Source organism: Halichoerus grypus, chromosome 4, assembly GCF_964656455.1.
Source record: "Halichoerus grypus chromosome 4, mHalGry1.hap1.1, whole genome shotgun sequence".
In the NCBI taxonomy this organism is placed as follows: Eukaryota; Metazoa; Chordata; class Mammalia; order Carnivora; family Phocidae; genus Halichoerus; species Halichoerus grypus.
In genome coordinates, this window is record NC_135715.1 from 125,874,765 (window position 1) to 125,900,708 (window position 25,944).

At 38.0% G+C, this 25,944-nt stretch overlaps 1 protein-coding gene across 6 annotated transcripts in view; it reads right to left on the minus strand.

Moving 5' to 3' along the window:
• The window catches only part of FAP (fibroblast activation protein alpha), a 71,683-nt gene that overhangs the window by 16,270 nt on the left and 29,469 nt on the right, over positions 1-25,944 (minus strand). For all 6 annotated transcript variants that reach the window (XR_013447158.1, XR_013447157.1, XR_013447160.1 and 3 more), the window contains exons 11-20: positions 25,380-25,515; positions 22,113-22,157; positions 16,024-16,128; positions 15,855-15,925; positions 14,023-14,076; positions 11,976-12,100; positions 7,819-7,866; positions 2,299-2,397; positions 1,760-1,829; positions 803-997 (exon numbers count right to left, since the gene is read on the minus strand). Coding sequence is in view for 2 of the 6 variants with exons in the window: in XM_036068793.2 (XP_035924686.1) it covers positions 803-997; positions 1,760-1,829; positions 2,299-2,397; positions 7,819-7,866; positions 11,976-12,100; positions 14,023-14,076; positions 15,855-15,925; positions 16,024-16,128; positions 22,113-22,157; positions 25,380-25,515 (948 nt within the window). In the remaining 4 variants the exon portion in view is untranslated. The remainder of the gene's footprint in view (positions 1-802; positions 998-1,759; positions 1,830-2,298; positions 2,398-7,818; positions 7,867-11,975; positions 12,101-14,022; positions 14,077-15,854; positions 15,926-16,023; positions 16,129-22,112; positions 22,158-25,379; positions 25,516-25,944) is intronic.

Genomic DNA, 25,944 nt, shown 5'->3' on the forward strand with positions numbered 1-25,944 from the left:
CATGACTAAGGGTGCAACTGGCCTGTGTTAGCTTTTACATTTATAAACTACTGTTCTCTAACTTCACGTATGCACAACATAATAACAGAAACCCAACAACTGTAGAGAAATATCCAGAAGAATCCTGCAGAGTACTTCCAAATAAACAATGATTTTGGTGACTATATTCTTTTTGTTTCAGAAAAGATGGTGGAGACACGAATTATGGTTGAGAATGTAGTTGGATAAGAACTCAGATTATGAGTCTGTCTTTCCTATGAATGTTTGCATAATATAATTTGTATTACATAAAATGAATTTTTTTGTCAAATGAAAACAGGAAAACACTTTCATACTAACACAGCCAAACTTCACAGCTAGCTTAATTACAAAAGAATGCCCAGTATCTATAAGGACAGAGTGTTGATGAAATCTTGAGGCATTTCTAAATTCATGAGCTAGAATCCACAACGCTTGAGCAAATTCAGATGTTTGATTGCCTATAGACCATCCCTAGAGTTATACAATTTTTTGTGTGTGAACCATGTGAATAAATGAAAGGATATCAGAATGACTGAAATATCGAAAGAGAGTTATTTGTCATTTATCAGTATAAATCATGTTTCTACACATTTATTAGCTCTTTTCCATTGGTAATTCTTTTCTCATATTGGGACAAAATATCTCTTTAAGATTAATGGTAACTTCAGATGAAGTGAGGAAAATAGACAAAAAGAATGAAATCATTAAAGATGGAGAAACCCAACAATGATTGCATGACTTTTGTTGCACACCAATTTCTGTTTGAATGAGAAGTGCTCACCTGACAGCTGTGATCTGGTCCTCAACTTCATAAACACCCAGCTTTCGATATACTGCATACAGGAGTCTGTCACCTTGGAAGGCTGTTCCTCGGCCATCCACCAAGGCAATGACTATCCCCTCCTTACTTGCAAGATAAGAAATCCAACTAATAGCGAATACAGACCTTACGCTCTGACTGCAAGGACCACCATACCTAAAGGAAAAAAAAAAACAAAAAACAAAAACACAACAAAAAGAATCTTGGATTCCTTGGTAAAACTCAACTTCACATCATGGCTAAGAATTGCCTTTAGTATTTCCCAGTACATTTGCATGATAAAATTTCAATAACAGTGGCATTAGAACTGGCTCAAAATCAAGAGAGGACCAGGCTTTTCCCAGAGGTTTGCTACAAGGAAGTTGTTTTGGGACACAGCCTCTCCTATTCCCCAAAACGGATACATCTAGGGTTGGCATTTCAAGGAATATGTGTGGGTTTTTCGTCATTTCTGCCACCTGCCACTTGCTAAAAGCAGGCATAAGATATACTAAAAAAAATGCATGGTGTTTTAAGCAAATTGTGTGTAGGTCAGCACTGATTTTGGGTGTGATTCCACTAAATGTATTCCATTCCCTTATTTCATTTCTAACTCACTTACATAAGACATTAAGATGATTTACAATATTTTTTGGCTGCAATTTCTCTATCTCAAAGGTATTCTGACACATTCGGCAATTTGCCATACAAAGGAAATTCAAGACAGCGAATGCAAGCCAGTCCATCTAAAACCCCCAAACTTCCTCAATCTATTTTAAATAGCCATATTTTATTTACTCTGATTAGTTGAGGAATATATAAAAACAGCATCAATAGGAACTGTTACCAAGGAGAATGGTTCATTCTATCTCATAAATGTGTATTTAATTCAACATATTTTCAGTAAATAGTTTTTACACCAAAGAAAATATTACATACACTTGAATTAGCAAGGGATACTTCTTTGATCTGTCAAATTGAGGAGGAAGAATCATCTTGTACCATAAAGCTTAGGGGAAAAAAAAAAGAAAAATCTTCATTCTACTATATTCATAGCATTATTTATTTTCTTTAATAACAAGATAAGATAAAATTAATTCATAACTAGTAAACTGTAAAAAATCAAGACTATATTTTAAGTTGATTTTTATTACATATTTTTGCCAAATTTATAAATTACTAGCAATCTTGAGTTATTGTTTCTCTAGAAGCGCACATTCTAAAATTAAAATTAGATAAACTTTTTAAAAAAAAATATCAGTGTTGAAATGGAGCTACAGCAAAGTATAAGATCAACTCTATTTACAAACATATTAAAGATCTTTTGTGAAACTCTATTGTTACAGTAAGATTGTTTTACTTAAGACCTTTAGTATTATAGGGTTTGGACTATATTTACCCTATACTTTTTTTTTTTAGAAAGGAAGATAAGTGTTCAGTCTCATATTTGTAAATGAGAAGTTTTTAAAAGATCTTACTGATGTCATCCACTTCAAGTTTCTTAATTTCCTCTTTAGGCAGCTGGATATTTTTCAAAGCATTTTCCAATTCTTTGTTTTCTTCCAGGATTCTAATTTCTTTAAAAAAAACAAAATGTTCATTTTCAATTAATAGCATTCCATAAGAAAATTCCTTTCTTAAAATTCTTTTGGGTTTAGTATAGATGAAACAAACTGTATAAAGAACTGTATAAGAAATTTTATATTGACAAGCATATTTTTAACCCAGCCTTTAAAGCAGGTATGAGTTTATGAGGACATTAATCATTGCCTCCTGAACTGATCTTTATGGCATCAAAACACATTTTGAGCAGAATCACAGAGGCAACAATGTTTATTCACCATATTTTCCCATCTCCAGCTTTTCTAACATGAAGCTATGACCTGAGTAGGTGACTATTTTTTATCATCTACTAAGAAAAAAAAAGTAAAATCTATATTGCTGAAACCTCAGATTAAAATAGCGGTGCCTGGGTGGTTCAGTCGGTTAAGCATCCAACTCTTGATTTTGGCTCAGGTCATGACCTCAGGGCAGGCTCAGCAGGCAGTCTACTTGGATTCTCTCTCCCTCTCTTTCTGCTCCCCCACCCTGCCCCTGCTCATGCGTGCACGATCTCTCTTTCTCTTTCAAATAAATAAATAAATCTTTAAAAAATAATTAATTATATAGTCACAAAATTGGTTTTTAAATTTTCAATGTGTAAAGTCAAATATTCTTTCTGTGATGTACTTTTTCTGTGATATATATATGTATACATATAGGATATATATAACTTTTTATAATATATATTAATATAGGACATATATATATATTTTAGAGAGAGGGAAGGAGAGAGAAGGGGGGAGGGGTAGAAGCAGAGAGAGAGAGAGAATCTTAAGCAGACTCTATGTCCCGCGTGGAGCCAGACACAGGGCTCCATCTCACAACCCTGAGATCATGACCTGAGCCGAAAGCAAGTCAGACACTGAACCGACTGAGCCACCCAGGCACCCCAACATATATTTCTTTTTAAATCTTTTCCTGCTGTACTTAATTAATATAGGATATTCTTCCTTTTTTTGGTAATTGAATTATTGCACATCATATCCCTTCAGATCATTTTTGTCAGGGTAGTTATACGTCTTAGTAAAATAACAATATATGCACGCTCTGATCTCTTTCTGCTTTTCACCTTAAAGGATCTTCAAAAAACCTGCTGCTTATATTTGAGCTTAATTATGTTCACACTTGAATCTTTGAAACTGAACAATCCATTGATCTCCTGATGCTGTAGTTCGGTGGTATATGCAAATGGGTTTCTAGCAATTGAGGGTTTTTTTGCAAGTTTTATTTTGAACTAAAATTGATGCTAGTTATCTGCTAGAGAAAAGTTAGACTTTCATGTAACATGTGGAGTTTGTCGATTTATTTTTCTTAAAAGAAGGTCTGGATGACTTCTGAGATATGACAGTTTTTACAAAAGACATCCTGTGAACTTCTTGTTTTTGTGCCTTTTTAAAAGTGGTCCTTGAAGACAGGGAAGTGGAGAGGTACTCGTAACTACAGTAAGTTTGCCAAACCATTTCCCTTGTAACTCTCAGTTTTCATATACTCATGGCATTTTGTTCCAACATGTTATATTTAATCTTAGAACAAGTATAGATGTTTTGGTATGAGTTGTATAAGATACATAATAAATTTCATTTTAACTTTGGATAATCCATCAGGAAAGAGATACTTGTGGCATCTTAAAAGTTAAAACAAAACAAAACAAAAAACCCCAAAAAACAAGACAAAAAAACTGCCACCTAATATACAATTCTAAGTACAATGGAGTCAGCTCTTCATTCTCCTTGTGTGGGTTCTGTGTGTGGAGCTATTACGGATGAAGGGAATCCTGTGTGGAGCAAGTACACAGAGTGACTGCATTATAATTGCTTATTTATTTATTTTCATATTTTACTTATTATTATATTTATTATTTACTTATTTGCTTTTATCATTTTACCAACAGGTACCGGAAGTTGGAGATTATACATAAGTGTTGCCGGGTTGGTTAGACTTTGATTCCTCCATTCTTTCCCTAGCTATTGAACTTTCCTGATTCATGGCTTACTGAAATGCCAAAGTTAATTTATAAGCTTATTAATGCTCTATAGTCCAGAGAAGCATTAGTAAATTAACTTGGCAATTTTCCCACCCCTTGGAGCAAAATGGGATTTCATAGGACTGTCGGCAGTGGGGGTGCCGACTGGGCTTCTCTATGTAGCTTTGCATTAAAAGCATATAACATGGAAGGAGTGCTACCGCCCAGAGCACCTTTCACCTTATTTCACTCATCATTCTATACTCAGTACCTAGCATACTTAGTACCTAGTACACGATATATATGTAGTATATGCTCTCCATTTATTTGCGGACTCTTCATTATGATGAAAGAAAAGAAGAATGATGGATCATGTAAGAATTTTTTGTTTTAATTATATGAACTACTATATGTTACTCACTAATTATATTATGTGAAGAATCTGTGGAAAAGCTGATAAATGAGGTCATTCGATCAGTTGGGTAATTGTAATGAGCACTTGTTGTGCCTGAAGCAACTAAGCCTCTGTTGGGATGTCTATGTCAAGTGCCTACCCTTGTGGGTTTCTAAAGCACCTGGTTCAGGTCCTATGTTATTTTCAAATGACCTTACTCTACTTTGCCGATAAAATGAAGCCATTGCACTGTTTTCTGCAATGTCTACACACTTTCATACCGTTACATTAGTAATTTCTCCGTTCTTGCTCAGCACAATGCCAGAGATGAATCTCCACCTGCCCCTGGACTCCATTTTTTCCCAACTTTTTTGGAGACCTCCCTCCTTTATGTCCCCTTCTGGTCTCCTAATTTCTTCCATCAGCATTTAACCATGCTCAAATGTTTATTATCTTTCAAAAGCAAAACTAAACCTCTATCAACTGCTTCCAGCCATCATCCCACCTCTTTCCTCCACTCCTCAGGCAGACCTATTGAAAATATTCTTTTTACTTATGTCCTATCAAGCCTAAACTTGCTTCCCTCTGGCTCCCACCTCCACTGTTTCTCTGAAACTGGTCTGACCAAGCCGATGGTAATCTCCCTCTTGCTAAATTCATTGATTTAGAGCAGGTGTCACTGCACTCTCTGTAGCACTTGACACAGATGAGTCGTCCCTCCTTCTGAGATCCTCTCCTCCCTGAATTCCATGATACCATACTCTCAAGGTTATCCTCCTTCTGTGCCCCTCTCTGTCTCCTTCATAGGCTCCATTTTTCTCTTCCCATTTCTCATGTTGGTATTCTGCACAGTTTTATTCCTACTCTGTGTTCTTATCCACTTCCACGGTCTTAGTAACCATAGATTTCATAAATTAATGACTTCTTGTTCCTCATCTTCAATCCAATGTCCAGATCCAAAACTCCGTCACTTCGGACAGCTCCACTTGGATATCCCATTGGCACCTCAAGCTCAACATTAAAAACAAAATTCATCATCTCAAACATTCTTTTGGCTATGAATCCCTCCTTCAGTAAAAAGCATCAGTATCAATCCACTTGACCAAGCCAGACAACCAAGCAGCATTAATCCCTCCCTTATATTTGGAGGTTTCCAGTTTGATGTATCTCTCATTAGGAGACATTTCCTAACCCCCATCCCCCAGATACAGTACCCTGCTTATGTGCTTTCCTGCTCTATTTCCCCCATCCTAATCGTGTCCTCACTGTATTACCCACTCACAGGTTTGCATTCCCCATTGATCTATAATCTCTTTGAGGACTTGGACCATATCTAACCCAGTATCTGTTAATTTTAAGGATCTAGTATCTAGCACAGTGTCTGGCTTAATGTGATAGGTGCTTAATAAATACCTATTGAATAAAGATTTCTGGCACCAAATGCAAAGGAAAATGGGTGAAAAAAAAAAAACCCTACAAATAAATAGAAGACCCAGCATCCGCTCTAAAAAGCAGCTTATCTGGGAATTTATTAAAGATTCAGATTCTGTAGCCCAATCTAAGATCCACTGAACTGGAATTTCTGGGGAGGGCCTGAGCATCTGTATTTATAATAAATATCTCTGGAGAATTTCATCACGAGGCGAGTTTGCAGAACTGTGTTCTAAAAAAATCGCATTCTATTCGAGGGTTAGAAAACATATAAATACATATGAGAAATGAGAGTGACATGAGCACTGCACCTATTTTGTAAGTATTGGGTGAAGTAATAACACTTTTGTATGCGGTACCGAAATTGGTATCTGGCAGGAATAGGAGAAGGATAATAAGAAAGTGGAAATTCATGCTCTGAAAAAAGGGAGGCTGACCTTTAGCAGTCATGATAAAATGGGAATCATACAGTTATGGGAATTTCCATTAAAATAAAATCTTTCAGATCTGAATGTAGTATTGCTTTACAATGTCTCTTACTCAAGCCATACTGAGAAATACAATCTTTTATTCTTTAAAGGTATTTCATTATTAGACATGAGGTAAAAAAAAAAAACAAAAAAACAAAAAACAAAAAAAACCCCTTCAAAATGGCACTAAATTCACAGTCCCTGTATTACAATGCCTGTCCTGCCCAGAGCTTCTGAATTGACTGTTTTTTCTCATTACCTTATTTTCACCTATTTTACTTGAGCCATTGAGCTGGCAGTCAAACTAATCCCGGAGCAGTCTCCTGACTTGTCACCAAAGCTGTCTGGGGAGGATCACAGGCACGAGTCCTGAAGTCCCTCATTGTCCCTCGTCACCATCAACTTCAACCCTATAACGTTGTTCAATAGTAAATCAAAGACAACAGGGGAACTGCAGGGAGAGTATGGGGGCAATCACACACTCGGATCACTCTGACGAGAGCAAAGATGGTCATCTTTGATCTGTGAGCTATTTTGAACCAATATCACAGATATGGGATGGAGGAGGACCGTCTTGATAATAGTTGAAAATGGGAAAAGCCTCTAAATTTCAGGGATTTCATTTGTAGCAACAGTGTGATGTAGCTGTTAGAACAAAAAAGCCAGCGTGATAATCAGACACCCTCTGCTTCGAACTGGACTTAGATCTGGAATTTGTCTCTAGTTTGGAATGCTGCAACAAAGCAGGAATTCTTATTTGGGAGGGAGGTTGTACTAAATATCCCGAGTTTCCTTCCAATGCTAAGCTTCTGTGTTTTTTTTAAGGCTGACTGGGGAAGACAGCATGAATCCCTGTGACATAACTCATCTGTGTTATGCCAGGTTCTTACTGCAAATAATTATTAAATTTCAGAGGATCAGGTTTGACTCAAAGAATATCCAAGTCTGTGTGACAAGAAGCTCTATGACCACAGGATTCCATCACCGTTCCCCCTGTTGGTGTGGGGAAACTGTCTTGGTGTCTCTTGTGTAATGTCACCCAGAGCGAGGCCCTATAGCTCAGGGGTTAGAGCACTGGTCTTGTAATGTCACCCAGAGTTCAGGATTTCTTTAGACAACAGCATGCAAGTGAGCGTACCTTGATCAGTGTGGCCATCATGAAGGGTAGAAATGGGGAGGCCTGGGCCTGTGCACAGGATGAAAACAAAAACATGCTTAAGCTTTAAAATAACACTGAGTTTCCAATAAGAAACTGGTCATATTTGTGTCAAGCTCAAGTATATCTTAATTCTACAGCTGTTTTTTTTTTCCCCCATGGAGAAGCAAATACCACATTTTAAGTTACATTTAAACAACACATGAGATCAGAACACAATTGAAGAACAGATGTGAGAGAAGAGTTGCCTGTGCACTTTTCCAGGAGTGATCGGAATAGTCCAGCTCTCATTACACAAACGGCCCCCAGGATCTGCCATGATAAACGGCCCTCTGAGAAGACATCGTGTTGTATGGGCTAGCGTTAGCTGTGTCTTTTTTATCTGATAACCTTCACCAGCACCCAGATGATACTCTCAGTCTGGCTTCTTGGTCCAATGTTCAGTTTATTTTGGTGGGTGGAACCCAGCATCTTTCCCCCCACCCCAGGTAATTAATAGATGCAGAAATAAATTTGTATAGAATCTGTTACCTGTATGCTGTGGCAGGTGACATTCCCTGGGAAACAGACCCAGAAGTTTTGTGGGCCAGAGATTTTTCTGCGGGTAGTATTAGGATGCTCACTTCTGGGAGAGGAAGGATGAGGTGGTAAGGGAAGGTGGGCTTTAGTGCAGTCAAAACACAAACCTCAGCCGGCCCCACAGGGAGCTCTGGATGGCCTGCAGAATGGCCTCCATGTACAGGGCTGGCTTTTATACCCCAGGCTGGAGCAGTCATCGGATGTGGCAGGGGACGAGAGCGATTCCCAGGGTGGGAGCTCAGCTGCGAGCTGTCGGCGGCCACCAGCACTCTCAGCAGCTAGCAAAATGAGGGATTCGGCCCGGAAGTGGGGGGTTCTGGGTGACACACCAGTGTCCACTACATATTACAGCGTGGAACTCAGGTTCTCTGGGCAGAAACTGGCCATTTTAACAAGATCTGCACATAATTACACACTAATTATCTCCAACTCACTTGAACCACAGGATAAAATAATACCTGGAAATATACGTTTTTAAAATTTTTAATTTTTTTTAAGTAGGCTCCACACCCAGTGTGGAGCCCAACGTGGGGCTTGAACTCATGACCCTGAGATCAAGACCTGAGCTGAGATCAAGAGTGGGACGCTTAACTGCCTGAGCCACCCAGGCGCCCCTGGAAATATACTTTTAAAGGATAAATTTGCTCTGACAGTTGATGGGTTAAAAGAAACAACATGGAAGCTGGGGGTAGAGGTTCATTTGTACTCCTGATGCTTCTTCCTTCTTTGTGGAACATAATTAGAGTAGCACCCTAGATCCCAAGCAAGCTGAAGCAAGGGTAACCTTTTTGATGAGTTCTCAGAAGACCTGGATAGAGAGAAGTACTTCCTTCTTCTGCTTTGTTCTTGGCATCTTTCTGCCTGTTCTTGAATGGATCCTCATGCTCTAAGTGGGACAATGCTGGGGCCTGTGGGGGCCGCCAGTGTCTTTCTAGTCGTACCCATATTTGTGTAATTGTAATTCTGAGTAACCTTTACAGGTGATAAAGCTAATATTTTAATTTCCTCCCTGACCCCTCAGGTGAACTTGAGAGTAAGGAGAAGGGATATTATTTATTAGGCTCTCTCAAAAAATAATTCTCTATTGTGTGGAGTTTCAAAATTTTATAGAATTTCATTTTCAGAGATTTTCATTTTGACCAGCTTTTCCTCAAAGTTATTAGAAAGGACAAACACATATTATATTTTTGGTCAGAATGTAAGGAACTGAAACATGAATCTGAATTTCTTGACTTCCGTCAACAAGCATCCACCCTATGGAATTTTCATGGGCATGCAGCTCCAGGAGTGACAACTAGCATATCTGTTTTGGCCAAATTCTGAGACAGACTAATGACTGGCCACCCTGGGTACAAATGGCCTGAGCCTGTGGTCACAGAGGCATCAAAGCACCAGTTGTCTGGAGTCCCTCCTTTGCATTACTTCAGTTCCATCAGCATCAGGAAGAGGATTTTTACCTATTTAATCCTATTATCTGGGATTTACTCACCATCTCTTGGAGAGTTTGAAGTTACATAATGAGGCTTTACTCTTAGTCCTAAAGGGAAAGATTTCAAGGTTTTTCTTATGATGGCTCAGTGACTCATTTTACTGGAGCTTCAAAAACACCAGACGATGTGATGCTTCCCACACAGTATATTTTTTGCTAAATGGGAAATTACCATACTGCCGAGCAAGAGTGAGTGTGGAAAAGTCAGGCGATTCAAGTTCTAGAAAGGACTCTTCCACCAACTTTTGAGGAGAGCTTAGTCTTTGCTTCCTTCTCTTTTCAGTGGGCACTCAGACTCAAGCAAATATTAGGAAGACAAAGTGATATAAAAAGCGGTAGAGTGCTTTCAGAAAGGGTTGAAACATCGTACAAATGCAGAATGTGTATAAACATAAATGAACGTATGCAAGTGTAGGGTCACTGAGGTCTCTATGGGTAAATATGTCAGCATAAGAACAAGTTTTTTGTTAGGCTTTGCAAAAGGCAATAGTGCTTTGATCTTCTTTAGCACCGATGTTCATTTAACAATTACGCCTTATGTGTAATTATTGTGCAGTAGCCATTTTTCTTGGCCTTATGAATGTAAAGATGAAAAGAAAGCAGCCTCTGCCTTCAGGAGAGAAAGACAAACAGATGACTCAGTATAGTTAGTTCAATGATACTATATGCCTGGCATGTAAGCTTTCAATATATGTTGCATAAATACATAGCTTGGGTTGAAGAATGTTGCATATAATTTGAGAAGGACATTTAATATATATCTTTAAGTGACATAACCACAATCAGCACATACAGTCATGAACAACAATCTCTTGGCTTTTCAAAGATGTCACTGACTCAACACACTGTGTTAAAGTAATTGTATCAAACTGACATCTTGTGCCATCTTAAAGGGAGCATTTGGGTTAAAATGTTTATCCACCGCTGCAGTCAATTGAGCCTGGGCTCGGGTTCTGGGGCCAGGTGATTGGGATGAGGACAGTGGAATGACAGGGCAGCCTTCCTTCTGGGAATTAAAGAACCTGGGGTCTTCTGCAACTGGTCAGGGATCTCCATCAGCCAAAGATTCCATTTGTTCTCTGAGCTGCTTTCCACTGGGAGTTGATACTAGAAACAGTAGAGTGGCATGTATTTTGTAATAACATTCTCTGTTTGCTGTTCCTCACCAGGGAGACTCAGGGATTAATTATGGGGGTGGGATAGAGAATGGAAAAGTAGATATTTCTCAAGTCCATTTTCCAAATCTCCACGATGCCTACCAAGACCCCAATATATTTCATTGATCTACTGACACGTAACCAATCTGTTTCATGGCTTGTCATATGTTCAAGATATAGATAAGATGTTATGCACAAAATAAAATTATTTGGATAGAAATTATTAACTAAATGTACACACGGCCTAAAAAACCAGGAAGTATTTGGTGTATTTTATTCCCTATGACTTTTTACTATTTGAATGAATTACTTATGTTATGTTTCCCAAATTTAGAAAGAACATACGAGGTGACAAAAGTTTACTTTCCATCCTCACTGAAACTATCATTCGAAGAAATATTGGCCTCCGAGGGAAGGAGTTCAGGTTTCCAGGACATTATTCTTTCCCCTGGCTGTCGGAGTTTGACATTTCTCCAGGCAAATGGGGCCAAAGTCCAGCAACCGTTTTAACAGAGAATGCTTCTTTCTGTGACACTGCTCGTGTCTTGCTGTGATAGCGAGTAGATGGTGTTTGCATATAACGTTAACCTCACGCTGCTGCAGCACACGGTCGGTACGAGCTTGGGATTGACCGTCAACACATCCCTGCTCCCATCCTGGCTCTGCTGCTTACCAGCAGTGTGGATCCTCTGCAAGTCATTCTATTTCCTCAACTGCAAAATACCGGGATAAAAATGCTCTCCTATCTTCCTTTCATTTTTTTCCCCCATAAACGTTAGATAAGATAACATAGGTAAGATCCTCATATATAACAAGTGTTCGATGACCTGAAGTGTAGGACTGATCAGGGGAAGATGATGATGAGGACACCAACATTGGCAGTGTGGTGGTGGAGCTCGGGGTCCGTTACCTACCATAGCAGACAAGCGCATAGTACTTGGCGTAGTCACTGAAACTTGCTGTGTAATATTGGCACCTTTCTTTCCTTAGATGGCAAGTAATGCACTTTTTGCTTGGAGGATAGCTTCCAATGCTAATTCTAGAGGAAAATGAAAATAAAACTAAGCTGAAATTTTGAGATTGTATTTATCAAAATGTACTACTCCATGTAAAATGACTAATTTACATATTGACATCAAACCCACTCTATTTTTCTCTTGCCAATATCATTTAAAGTGAAGGGGAATTACAGTATTTTGATGTAGCCTGATTTTTCAATCATCTTTGCCTGAAGAGGCACAAGCCTTGAGAGAGAAGCCCTTCGGTTTCTCTGGGGTGGGAGAAATATCTAACACCTTGAATGGGAGTGAGGTAACCACTTCCCATAGCCATTCATCCCTTACATCTTACAGAGTGCTTGGCAATGCATAGTTCTTCATCTTCCCATCTCTCTTATTGTACTCCCATGCAAAACAGGCAAGGAAAATCTGGCAGGCTCACCAAGAAAGGGGTCGCTGTTCTTATCATATATCTGGAAGGGGAAATCAGTCATAAGCAAAGTGGAAATAAAAAAACCATAGTTTTTAAGTGCCTCCTGTGCCTTTCATTCCTTTCTAAAGGAAGTTTAGGGTCAGAGAAGCTCTTCCTGGTAATGCTTGCTCCCCACCACACTCCTACACAAGCCAACCTGTACCTACCACGTCGGACCCACCCTCTCCCCAGCAGAGCCTTCTGCATGGCTTCTGAATGGGGTGATTGGCTTTAATATACAGACTTCCAGACCTGACCCCAAACCCTCAGAATCAGATTCTCATTTGGGCCAGGCTAGATGGTATGATGCCAGGGTAGGGTCAGGGTCAGAGTCTGTTGTGGCTGGTGAAATAATCTGCTGCCGCAGTGTTCCTTCTGCTGCTGCCCCTGACCTTGCCCAGGCCATGGTAGATGGGAACCAGAGACATCGCTAGCACTACAGAGGGATTCTCTCCAATAGATAAGAAGTCACGATCCAGGAGGCAGCAGAGGAATGCAGCAGAGGAAAAATTCCTTATTTCCTTGGTTACAGTTCACATTCACGTTCACATTTTGGTGTAACTCTGGAAATGTTAGGTAGGCAGTTAACAGTAAGGGGGCTAGGTCAGCATGCCCAGGTACAAAATTCTGGCTCTAACAATATCACCTGCCTCCTGAAGTTGTGGGGATTAAATGAAATTACATATGTAAAGTAGATAAAAATGTGCCTGACATATAGCAGACTACCAGCCGATGGTAACTATGACTTTTACTTCTATATCCGGAGAGGGCTGTTGAGGGCACCATTCCAATCACCAAGGGTACAACTGGACCAACTTAAACACTAATTTAGGAACAGAGATGAATTCCTTCCAATAGTAATAGGCTTATGCCAAAGTGAACCATATTAAAAGAAATCACATGATATGGCAATAACCACAATGCCTGGTACACAGTAGGGACTTAATAAGTGGCTCCTAAATGGATGAATGTCCGCAATTACCTCTAAATTTAGTTGAAGTATTTAGTATCATGTTTATATCAGCATTAGAATTTCTTGACTTTTTTTCTGAAAACATTTTGAGTTAGCTAATATTTGGGGGGTGTATATATTTTTTAAAGATTTATTTATTTGAGAGAGAGAGAGAAAGTACGTGTGCATGCATGAGCAGGAGGAGGGGCAGAGAGAGACGGAGAGAGAGAATCTCAAGCAGACTCCCCGCTGAGCATGAAGCCCGAGACAGGGCTCCATCTCACAACCTTGAGATCATGACTTGAGCCAAAACCAAGAATTCGATGCTTAACCACCTGAGCCACCCAGGCACCCCAGGGAAGTGTATATTTTTATACTGATGTGGTGTACAGCATTCTCTCAATGTTTTACCTTGATTCATATATAATTTTTGTTACATTTCAGGCTTTAAAAAATATTCTATATATCCACAGGTCTCTGACAGATTTTCATTCATGTATTAACATATAAAAATATTAGAATGTATTGACATAAATTACCTATAGATATTTCTTCTTCCAGGGTAGCCTTCAAATTCATTGCTAGAATAAAACCTGAAAATATATCCAGAAGTTATTAAATAAGTATTGATAACTAAATAGTGACAGAATTGTTAGTACTAATACTAATAGAATAAACAATATAGTCCAATGTTTGTCTAATGAAACTATATTAATTGGCACTTAGGTTGATAAGTCATTGCTGTTTATAACACTGAATTTTATGTACTTACTCTGACTCTCAAATCATAGGAGAAAGATTAAATTATGCTGAATATTCCTTTTTTTATTATAGGTATATTGATTCATTAGTTATGAGTTACACAAAATAAGGTAGGATATTGATTATTATCACCCTCTTCCTGACAGTTTACTGGTTTCTCTATGCTATATTGATTTTGTCCATGATTCCGAAGACATTTTGAATTTGTTTTACAGAAGCTCTGACAATAGATGAATTTGTTATAAATCCAGAAATGCATCCGCACTATGACACCACACAAAGGGCCATGTTAATTCACCGAGATGCAAAAGAAGTCACAAGAGAACATACTCGTTACTTAAGTATCTGGGTCCCAGTTCTAACCTGTCTTAATATAGCTATGAAGTGGGAAATCCAATTTAGTGGCATGATTTTCACTCCTCTGTGAGTTCATCTGAATATCACGAAGTAACTGTCTTTTTTTTTTTTTCCTTTTTGGAAGAGCATAATGGAGTGTAGAAAGTCGGGTTCGGTTACCCATTTTTAATTGTTAGGACTGTTCAGTGGCCCAGGTGGTTTTATGTCTTCACTGTCATAAACACCTCGTTATCCCCAAGTAGAAAGAAAAGGTAAGAAAATGCAAATCACTCCCAGGATTGACTGTGTCTTCTAAACCAGCAGCCTTCCGCGTGCCTTGACTAACTTCACGTGACTCCGACCGAGGGGACGGTCACTTGCACTTGTCTTCCTCACATCATCTTAAACTACCAGTGAATAAACTACTCCATATCTTTTCCAAGCGGCCCCCCGCAGGTGTCCTGTTCTGTCAGACGCTTCACGGTTGCCTTCCTCTAACCCTGGCAACCGAGTCCACTTTGCCTCTCCTTCCCCTTTTCCTTCAGGACCACGAAGTCAGCAGTCTTGTTCGTCCTCTATCTGTCCTTACGGTCATGTACCCTTCCTCTCATTCATTTAACAAATATTTACTGACTTCCAGCGCTGCATCAGGCACTATGCCAAGCGCTAAGGACACAAGAAAAAGGAGGCATAGCTTCTCCGTCCAAGAGTCCGTATTTCATTGGCACTGTTCTAGTTCAGGTCCCCATCATTGCAGGCTTTGATTAAGACCATCGCTGGGCCTTCCTGCCTTTGGGTTTCCCCTACCTCTGCTTCTACTTCGCAGTATGTGGTAGGAAGTAATTGCTCAAAAAATGATAGCTGTTACAGATAATGATCTTAAATTCATATAACATTGAATCACTACAAAAAAATGTCTGTATCTATGGGCTGCCCTTCATGGACTTTTGAAGCTTGCTCCTTTCTTCAAGTGCTGAAGTGTAAAATTTGTGTTTAGAAGTAGTTGTTATTTTTAAAATTTTATACTTTTAATTTATTATCTACCAGGTATCAGAAGAGACATGACCACTTACTAAATATTCTTTCCTGAAAGAAATCATGTTAGCTAGCTGTTAAAGAATGTGCAATCTTAATGAAACCAGAGCTATCTGCACTAACCTCTAGAGTAAGTAACCAAAAATGCTCTTAACGAAGAGGTGGTACAGTATCATTTGTGTGTCCATCAGTGCTAATTAAAACCTGAATGGTGCATCATGCTTCATGCAATACTTACAGTGAATCCTGTGTTACTCTGAATATATTTATGGCCTCCCACTTGCCACTTGTAATTTGAATAGCATTTTCCTATAAAAAGACAAACATTATGTTGTGTGAAGCTGAGCGTTATTTGAGCAACCTCAAGTGAATGATCTTTGAGGAGATAAATCTTGGAAGGAACATACCACAGTGTCTTTGATATAGTGAATATGTTTGTAGCCATCCTTGTCGCTAAATATTTTGTAGTATGAAATGGCATCGTAGCTGAAAACTGGTGTTGAAACAAAGAACTGAAAGAAATGAACAGAGGTTATGTGCAAAAGACAAACCAAACTAAAACTATAGATTTTTTTAAAAAGCAGTGGATAGTTACGATTATAGGAACCAGAACGCCTTGCCTCCCCTGCCTTCCATCACTCACATCTGAAATCCCATTCTTTCAGATAGACAGCTTTTCTAGGGATTCCAACAGGCATTTGCACATTCCAACTGCTGCTTAATTGCTACTACATACCACTGTGTTTATAATGTTTAATTCCATTGAACGTCTATGGTTGGAGATAGTGTGGTTTGAAAGAGAGTTAAAAGAATCACAAGTGAGTGTTGATATTTAGCCAAGGTCAAACTTCAAAATGTGGTATATGACCAAAGTGTGACTCATGAAGGCTGATAGTTCTGATTTTTGATTTGTCTGATGCCAAGCACCTAATGCCAATGATTCAATGAAGACATTTTAAAGATGAAAACATCACGGCCTGCAAGCCACCATTTTTAACATTGGAAAGAAACTTCTAGAACTTCTAGACTTGAGAGAAAAATGTTTTCCAGGACAAGCTAGTAGGAGGTTTACTCCTTGAGCTCAGGGAGCGAAACAGGCCTCATTGCCTGTCTCTGGCCTCTTCCCAGGGCCCCCACTGGCCACTTGCTGGGAACTGCTGAATGACCCAAGGAGTCTCTGACACTCAGCTTTCCTGCACCCTGGAACAGAGCAAGTTCCATCTCTGTATCCGGAATGGTATAGATAACTCAAATCCTGCAAATATCCTCACATAATTTTTAGCTAGTAGTTTCGCCATTAAAAAAAATTAGCCATTAACTGAACATAATAATAAAAAGACCCCATTCATTTCAACTGAAAAAAAAGAAGACAAAAAAAATAGCCTTATCTTATATTTGTTGGCTTTGTTGTCATTGGGTTGTAAAAGAAAGGCAAAGTGGTAAAATGGCTATAGGAAGAAAGAGCTGCTCTGCATCATGCCCAGTAGAGATTCCCACAAATAATCCCAAACCAGCTGTCTCTGGCCAGAGAAACAAGTTGTTCAACTCCTTCAGAACTGACCAAGGGACAACAACCGAACTACCAGTATCTTTTAGTTGCCATAGGCCTTTTTAGTGATGGCTCCATGTGTGATCTGATAGTTGATGCTTTTTGATAAAAATTTATGGTTATGATTACTTGATATTAAAATGTAACTTATTTGGGTATGGTGTTTGTAGTGGTCTGAATAGCATTCTCCAAAATTCATTTGAACCCAGACCTCCGATGGTAACTATGATGGACTGGGATTGTTTCTATCTCCTCCCAAATTCGTATTTTGAAACTCTAACCCCCACTAGGATGGTATTAAGAGGGGGGACCTTTGGCAGGTGATTAGGATGAGATGAGGTCACAGGTGTAGAGCCCCATGAATGGGATTAATGCCCTTATAAGAATTACCAGAGAGCTTGCTTCCCTTGCTCTGTTCTCTACCACGTGAGGATCCAAGAAGTTGGTGGTCTGCAACCCAGAAGAGAGCTCTCACCAGAACCCAACCAGGCTGGCACCCTGATCTAAGACTTTCCAGCCTCTAGAAGTGTGAGAAATCAACTTCTGTTGTCTCTAAGGCACTCAGGCTATGGCACTTTCTTTTAGCAGCCCAAAGGGGGAAGATAATGACCCTATTTGCAGATATAATCAAGGTAAGAATTGAGATGTGATCCTATTGGATCAGGATGGGCCCTGAATCCAATCTGGCTGGTGTCCTCAACAGAAGAGAGGATACCACCAGACCCAAGGGACATGGGGAAGAAGACTTCGTGATGGTGGAAGCAGAGATTGGAGAGATGCAACTGCGAGCCAAGGAAGTCCAAGGACTGCCAAGAGCCCCTAGTAGCTGGAAGAGGTGAGAAAGAATTCTTCTCTGGAGGCTTCAGAGGGAGCAGGACCCTGCTGACACCTTGACTTTGGACTTACAGCCTCCAGGATGGTGACAGAGTGAATTTCAGTTGTTTCAAGCCACCGAGTTTGCGGTAGTTGTTGCGGTGGTCTCAGGAAACTAGTATGTCCTAAGTCTTATCACTCTGGCACAGAATGCATGTCTTACACCAAATGAAAAATGGAATAAGGAGAATCTATCTCCTTACACAATTCCTTTGTTAGTTTCATTAATCATAAGACCAGCCTCGGTGGGATTTGGGGTATTGAGACTAATGCCTCTAAATGAAATTGAAAGTGAACTGAGTGAAAAAGAGGCCCAGGGAAAAGAAATTCTGGCTTGTAATTTTGTGGATGGAGTTTCATTAGCATAGGTCATCATAACAAGCCATTCTTTCATTTTAGAAGAAAGCTTTGCCTACTTAGGCCAATGATAATATACCTACTTACTAGTAGCCACTTTGCAATGCCTCCCTCTCACTCCTCAGAGTGAAAGACAAAAAACAGAGCTACGTTGTCTTCACTGCTAAAATGGAACCAGGGTCACAAAATATTTTAAGATGCCAGAGTAAAAACATATTCTCCTCATACCTCGGGTTAGTAAGGAACTGTAAAAAAGGTTTTGTTCTAGATGAAGACTTAAAATTTCATTTTCATTGAAAAAAAAATAAGAGGGCAGGGTGTTATGTTTTAAGATATCAGAATCAGGCGAACAGGAAGAATATCTCTGCTAAGCGAAGACTGTTATCTTCTCCCTTTTATTGCACACGGTGAAGACAGCTGCTTTAGATGAACAGGTAACTTGGGTGAGCTAAAGAGAGTGTGAAATATTTCCGCCTTCACTTTCCCAGAGCTGGGTCCATCGTGCATCCTGAGTTAAGTGCTTCTGGCGGCAAGTCACGCCTGGACCTTAGATAAGCACCCATAACTAGGTGGTCCTCAGTTTTAACAAGGCCTTTTCACAGCCCCTTTATCGTGCTTAGATTTTCTGATAAATTACTCACCTCTATGTGCAAAGCCATTTCAAATATTATATTTGGAAGGTAAGATTATTCACCACCTGATAATTTCTTACCATGGTTGGGAAACAACCCTGAGGTCCTACTTAACAAAGGCTGATGCCTGAACGGAGTCCACATTTGGTGAAAAGCACAGACTTCAAGCATTGAGTAGAAAACTCATTTTTCTGGCAACCAAATTCAGCCAGCTTTATTTGTGAAACAAGGAAATAAAGGCTCACTTAAAAGTTAAAAAAAAATACAAACCCAAAACAGCCCTCATTTTTTTGAACAAAGGGATTTTGCCAACGGCTAAGGGAGGTGTAGTGTATTGCTTACTTATTTTTAAAATAATTTAAATGTGGCTTTGCACCCTAAGACGTATGCTTTTAGTTAGTGCTTGTTCTCCAAATTTTACTAACTCAATACTAGATCCTTTGATTGAAGGCTTCTTTTTTTTTTGGTCTGTTCTCTACAGGGTGAGAAGAAATTTGTTTGAAGTGAACTCGTGGTTGTTATTTTTCTGATCAAATACCAAAGGAGATGTTAGGTTATTTCCCCCAAATTAAGACACCGAATATCTCGTGCTGGAGGACAGGAAATGAGAGGTAAAGCTCATAAATGTGCCAGTGCGCTTCCTGCCGCTGACGAGTGCATTGCTTTACACAAGTCATCCAGTCTCACTCCTCTGATTCACAGGCGGTTTCCAAGCGTTTTTCAGTTTAAATTTCCTTAATAAATTCTAAAGGAACAACTTCTCTAAAATTGCTCTCTAATTTTATATTGATATGACTAGCCTGTACACTTCCTCTAAAAACTTCGTAAATATTACTTGAACAAATGTCTGAAAGATATACAAATTTCTAGGTTATTTCTGGGTAATTTTATGAAGGCATTGGTTTGATTATAGGTCAAAGGAAGCTATCCAGAATATTACGACATAGGAGTTATGAGCCTATAAAGTTATGGCCTGACTTTCAAAAGACATGTCAAAACTTATAAAATCTAATGAATGACCTCTTCAAAGCAGCTGCCTTGGGAGAATGTGAGCTTACTCTTGAAAGCTATCACTGCAAAGATTTTTCGATGATACCTCTTCTGGTATTTAGAAATTTACTGATTATTGGGTAAATTTTAGGAGATCGAGATGAGGACATGAAAAAATAATTTTTCCCAATAGAATTCCAGAGCTATAGACATTAAAATGATCTAGCACAAAATCATGTTGAAGATAACGCATTGTTCGCTAGATTTATTTTGGCATGTTTTTTTTAAAAATAATTTTTGATTTCATGTAGGGATCTCATCTTCCCTCAAAGGATATGCATGTGCTTCCACTGAGGGTATTTAAAACAATGTTCTACGGCTTTAGAAGGCAATTAATTAATTAATTGATCCATTCATCCAGCTCATGTTTGCTGAGGTTACAAGGCTGGTGCTATACAGATTGTAAAAACTGATAAGGTACAAATAACTCTAAGATGCTTATAAATAAGAGATTTCAAAAGATGCATTCTAAAATACTTAGGTGTATTTTGAATGCTGGTGGCATTTTCAGAATAAAAGTGTGTGGATTCCTAAAATCATGTCTTTGAGAAGACTGTTGGTATCATTGTTCATCTATTTGTAAAATCATATCATTCATGTCATTCTGTAGTAACTCTCGCTATGTTATCATAATGGAGAACACAACCAAAGGAAGTCTTCAAGTATTCTTCTTTGCTTTCATTCTTTACTGGAAATTTTATAATGGGAGTGAACTCATAGATTAACTTCCCCTTTCCTCAAGTTTTCAAATAATGATCTAGGAATTACCTTTTTGGAAGATGAGCTTCGGATTGACCAACATTTCAAAAATTTAGAAAATCCTGTCCTTTCACTGAATACTCCTGATTTTTCTTGCGTTATTTAGTACAGTGGCAAAGAGTGAACGCAAATAGGACTTGCCCACTTTTTTTTCTCAATTACACACCCATCTTTGTTACCTTGCTACTTTAGAGTATAACTTACACTTAATGTATATAATTAATAAAGTAATAACTATTCTCAAGTTAATGAATAAAACTGAAATATCTTTAACTGAAGACAGAATAAATATATGTAAGCTAATATCGCTAAATCCAGAAAAGTGTACAAAAAAGAGTTTTTAATATCTGATGATTTTTACTTTGTCATTTACCCACCTAAACTTTGAATTTTTATGAGTTATCATCATACAATTGACTCTGAATTCTTTATTGTCCTTGTATCACGGGTTAGTGTGTTAAAGGTACTAAGAGTTTCCTTTTTCTTTGCATGTGCCACTCAGAGAAACTGTGTGTGTGTGTGTGTGTGTGTGTGTTTAAATCCAAATACTAGTTGAATTCAATATGTTTGTAATAAGTGGCAGCATCCACACAACATTCACTTATTCTCTGTCCTATTGTGTATTCTTCATGAGACATTAGACACAATTGATAATTTTGTAAAACATGATTTTTTTACACTAAAAATTCTCACAAATTACTGAATAAACCTATCCCCAAAATTCTACATATAAGTGATCAAAAACCATAACAAAACACATGTTTTCCTATTTGATACCACTTAAAGACTGGAAAAATATATAATTCATTTATTCGTTTCAGTCTATATAAAATTTATTAAGAGGTAGGTTGTCTTTAAATGACTAAGAACACCAGTGTATTTGGTTCTTCTGGCTTCAAATGGTTAATAATTATTATTTTAAGCTGATCAGGAATTGTGATCCCTTTTGAAAAATAATCTTTATTTTATTTGCTTAATAAGATTATTAACTATGAATATCAGAAAGTCAATTAAAAAGCTAAGGTTGGGACATGAGGAATATGATTTGTTCTCAACAGAATTTTAAATATATAGACATTAAAATTGTCTGGCACAAGATTGCTGAAAGGATCACTACCTTTGTGTGTAGTATTTTTTTTTTACCTTGTTATTTTTTCTATGAAACAAGTAGTGTCAACAAGTAGTGTCGGTTTGGATACATTTGAAATAGGTCCTTTGATAGCTGAGAATCTGTCAAATGACATTAAAATACAAGGAAAAGATAGCAAAATCATACTCCACCAGCCCATCCAGTTCTGCTTTCTTCTATATGCTCCTGGGTCTAAAAGAAAGAAAGACCACATCAAGCATACCATTAGGAGAACAGTTTTTTCTAGATATGACCTGGGCATTTGAACCAGTTAAGCTGTTTACTCAAACTGTACTATTGTAATTGAGTAACTTCACACTTGAGTTTCAGATGACCATATGCACAACCTTATACATCAGCCCTACGGCATACACATGAGTAATCTAAGAGCTGGCTCTTATTGCAAACTTTTAAGAATCCTGGTTTAATTTTCCATGAGGCGGTGCCTGGAATTATTACATCTACGGAAGCCTAGCACAACCCCTAAGCACTTGGTGTCAGGTAGTTTAAAAAAGCATTTCACAGTGGAGTTTAGGTTAATTTTTTTCTTTACTCCATCTTATTAAGTAGGTAGGAATCTTAAAATGTGCACTGGATCTTATTTTGATGCCTATTTTTGCATAAGGCAACCAATCACTTATTGAACAAAATTTAGTAAGCCTAAAAGGATGAATAAGCTTTCCTAGACAGATAATTAGAGAAAGAACATTCTAGGTGAAATGAACAACACAGAGACCAGGCCAGCTTAATAGACCACAGGCGTGGTCTACTGAGGGGAGGGTGACTATTGAAAAGAGCTGAAGATGAGGAAAGATGCAGGGGTATCAGAAAGATCCTGGAGAAACTCTAATGCCGCCCTCGGAAGTTTGGACTCCCCCTCTGGGTAAATCCTTTGAAGGATTTCAAAATCACAATTTGGAAAATATAATTGCAAACATGATACAGAAAATGGATTAGAAGTGAGTAAGATAGAAGGAGGCAGAGAGATCAACTGGAAGGCTATTGTAGTTTGGAAAAAAGATGATAAAAGCCTGCATCTAGGTATTGATATTAAGGGCAGACCAGAGAAGATGTAACCAGAGATACTTAAAAGTTCAAATCCTCAGAATAAAGTTGAGGGGCAAATGGTAACCAAAACCTCTGGTATAGATGAAAATCACCTAAAGAGTAAGTTGAGAGTTGTGGCAAAGACTATAAGATTATCAGCAATCTTTTGCTGATGTCTTTTTGCTCGGACTAGCCAGGCTCCATTTCCCAGGCCTCCTTCCTGATTAGGATGTGGTTATGTGATAAGTTCTAACCAATGATGTGTGAGCAGAAGTGACTCATTCCACTTTTAGGCCTAACCTATAAAAAAACCTCTTGAGCATGATCCTCCATTCCCTTTTCCATCCCCCAGCTGGATGTTGGTGGTCAGGTTTGAATGACTTTGGACTAGCCTTGGAAGTCACTAGATAAGAGCAGAAATGCCATCAACCTGAGCACTCCATCTCCCACCCCTCACCATTCCCCACTCACCTGGACTCACTAGTAAGTAGTTACATGAATGTGCAAAACGTTTCTATTGTCTTAACCCACTGAATTACTGGAAGGGTTTTATTGTTGTTATAGCAGTTAGCCTATCTTGCAAATACATTAATTTGGAGAATAATAAGATTTCTAGAGAACAGAAAAAGAAGAGCTGGAAACAAAAAGAACAGCCAGTGAAGAAGAAAGAGAACCATGAGTGAGGGTACTGTCATAAAAAGCAAGGGAATAATAAATCTTAGGCACAGCTTTGTTACTGAACACTTTGTCGTTCTTAAATCTGAAAATGTGTTCCATGTACTTATCAAATTATTTTGAAACTGGGGTTGTTTTGAAATCCTAAGGTTAATTAACCTGGTATTTTAAATTTAATCACTGTTTTGGGCCATTAAACTAAAGCTTATATTCCAAGGAATTCCACATCTCCTCGAATAAGCATCTTATATATTCTGTCAGTTTGGATTAAAGTTGTCCCTGATTTTGATAAATTAGAATTTCAGATTCCAAAGCAATTGCTGTTTTTAAATTCCTTTTTTTTCTGAGAACTAAAAATTGTGTCTAAATGACCGATCTTATAGTTTTAAACTAATAAAATTAAAGCAATAATTCCTCATACCTAGCTTCAATAAAAACAGTCAAGATATATTCCTCCAAAGCTGATTTATCACATGAATGGTTTCTAATTAACTGCCACAATCAAGTTTATTCTTTTCTTCCCCCCATGCTACTGCATTAAAGCCAAAATCTTTCTGTTTTGTATATCAAAATATAAATAAGATAAAAATAAGCTTCTAGCATATTCCATCAAAATTAGTCAAGCTTCTTACAGAGTAGTGATTTAAAAAATATTTTTAGCCCGAGTAATGTTGACTATTATAGTCCTGATATATTTCCAAATAGATTCATATGACTCTTTTCTTGCAAAACATAGTGTCCTAATTTCGAGATGGAATTTAGTGATTTACTTTGATTGCTCTGTGTTTTTTTTCTTACTTTAAAAAATAGGTTTATTCTATATTTGGTTTAATGAAACGTGTCTTCATAATTAGAAGTCTTATGAAATGTATCCATCAAATTTCATATTTAAAGAAAACATTTTGTATTTCTTAGTCTCTAATATGAGTACTTCTGAACAGGCTCATTTTAAAGCTTTTAGATTGCTGAAGTACTTGTCTAACTCATTAATTAAACAGATTATGTTTGATTTGAACAACAGAAACAATTAAAACTCAACAATAAATCTGTGCCTAATTTTCAAGTTTTTTTCTCCCCAAAATTAACACAGTATAGGGTACTCTCAAGGTAACAAGAGAGCAAGATAATTTGATCTGATATTTCATGTCATATTCTCGATTATCTACTGTTAATTTTAAAATGGGAATATTTGGCTTTCTTTTGATAATATCCATTTCCTTTGAAATTTTTATTTTTCAATTTTGACACTGAATAGAACATAGCACCATTTGCATTTTCTCTGTGCTTTTTTTTTTTTTTTTTAAATAGAACACATTTATTTCCATAATAGACCCATCTTATCTTTTCATCCTCCTTATTTTGGGTTTTTTGACTGCCATTCGTACCATCTCAAAAGGATAGATTTCCATCCTAACTCAGAACCAGATGCCTTATTTCTCCAATGTTACATTGTTTCAGTTAGTCTTTTTCTCTACAGAGTACCGGTGCTGAAGTCATTCAAGAAAACAAGGGTATCTTACTTATTTAATAAAAATAAAGGACTGTGAAGAAAGAGGGGTTTTTGTTGCAAAGCAATCAAGAGTTGAATGCGGCAATTCTGGCCTTATAATACAAAACGTTAGCTACAGGTAAGTCTCCCCTCATGTACTTTCATCTTCAGGCATATACCTCTGTGGTTTTAATATAACCTACCTTTGGACAATCCCATGTCTGCCAGCCTTCCCTAAAATCACATATAGACAGAACTGAAACGTTCTGGATTCTTTTTAGCCACTGCAAACATATTCGTTCATCAGTAACCCACGTGAGCCAACTGAAATAATAATCACTGCAAATAGAGCAAAACAGAGAGTCACAACCATAAACCAGTATCACATCAAATAATTTAAGTTCTGTTTTCTAAAGGATGTATTTTATTACTATAAAATATTTATTCCGTAGATAAGGAAGGCAAAGCGTTCCCTTCCCTACAGAGAAAGAAGGCTTAAATGTATCTGCTGAATATTATTTTATTATTTATTTATTTATTTATTTATTTATTTATTTATTTTTGAGAGACAGAGTGCAAGTGAGCCCAGGGCAGGGGAAGAGGTAGAGGGAGAGGAAGGGAGAGAATCTTAGCAGGCTCCACGCCCAGTGCAGAGCTCGATGTGGGGCTCCATATCAAGACCCCGAGATCATGACCTGAGCCAAAATCGAGTCAGATGCGTAACCGACTGAACCACCCAGGCGCCCCATACTTGCTGACTTTTAAAGA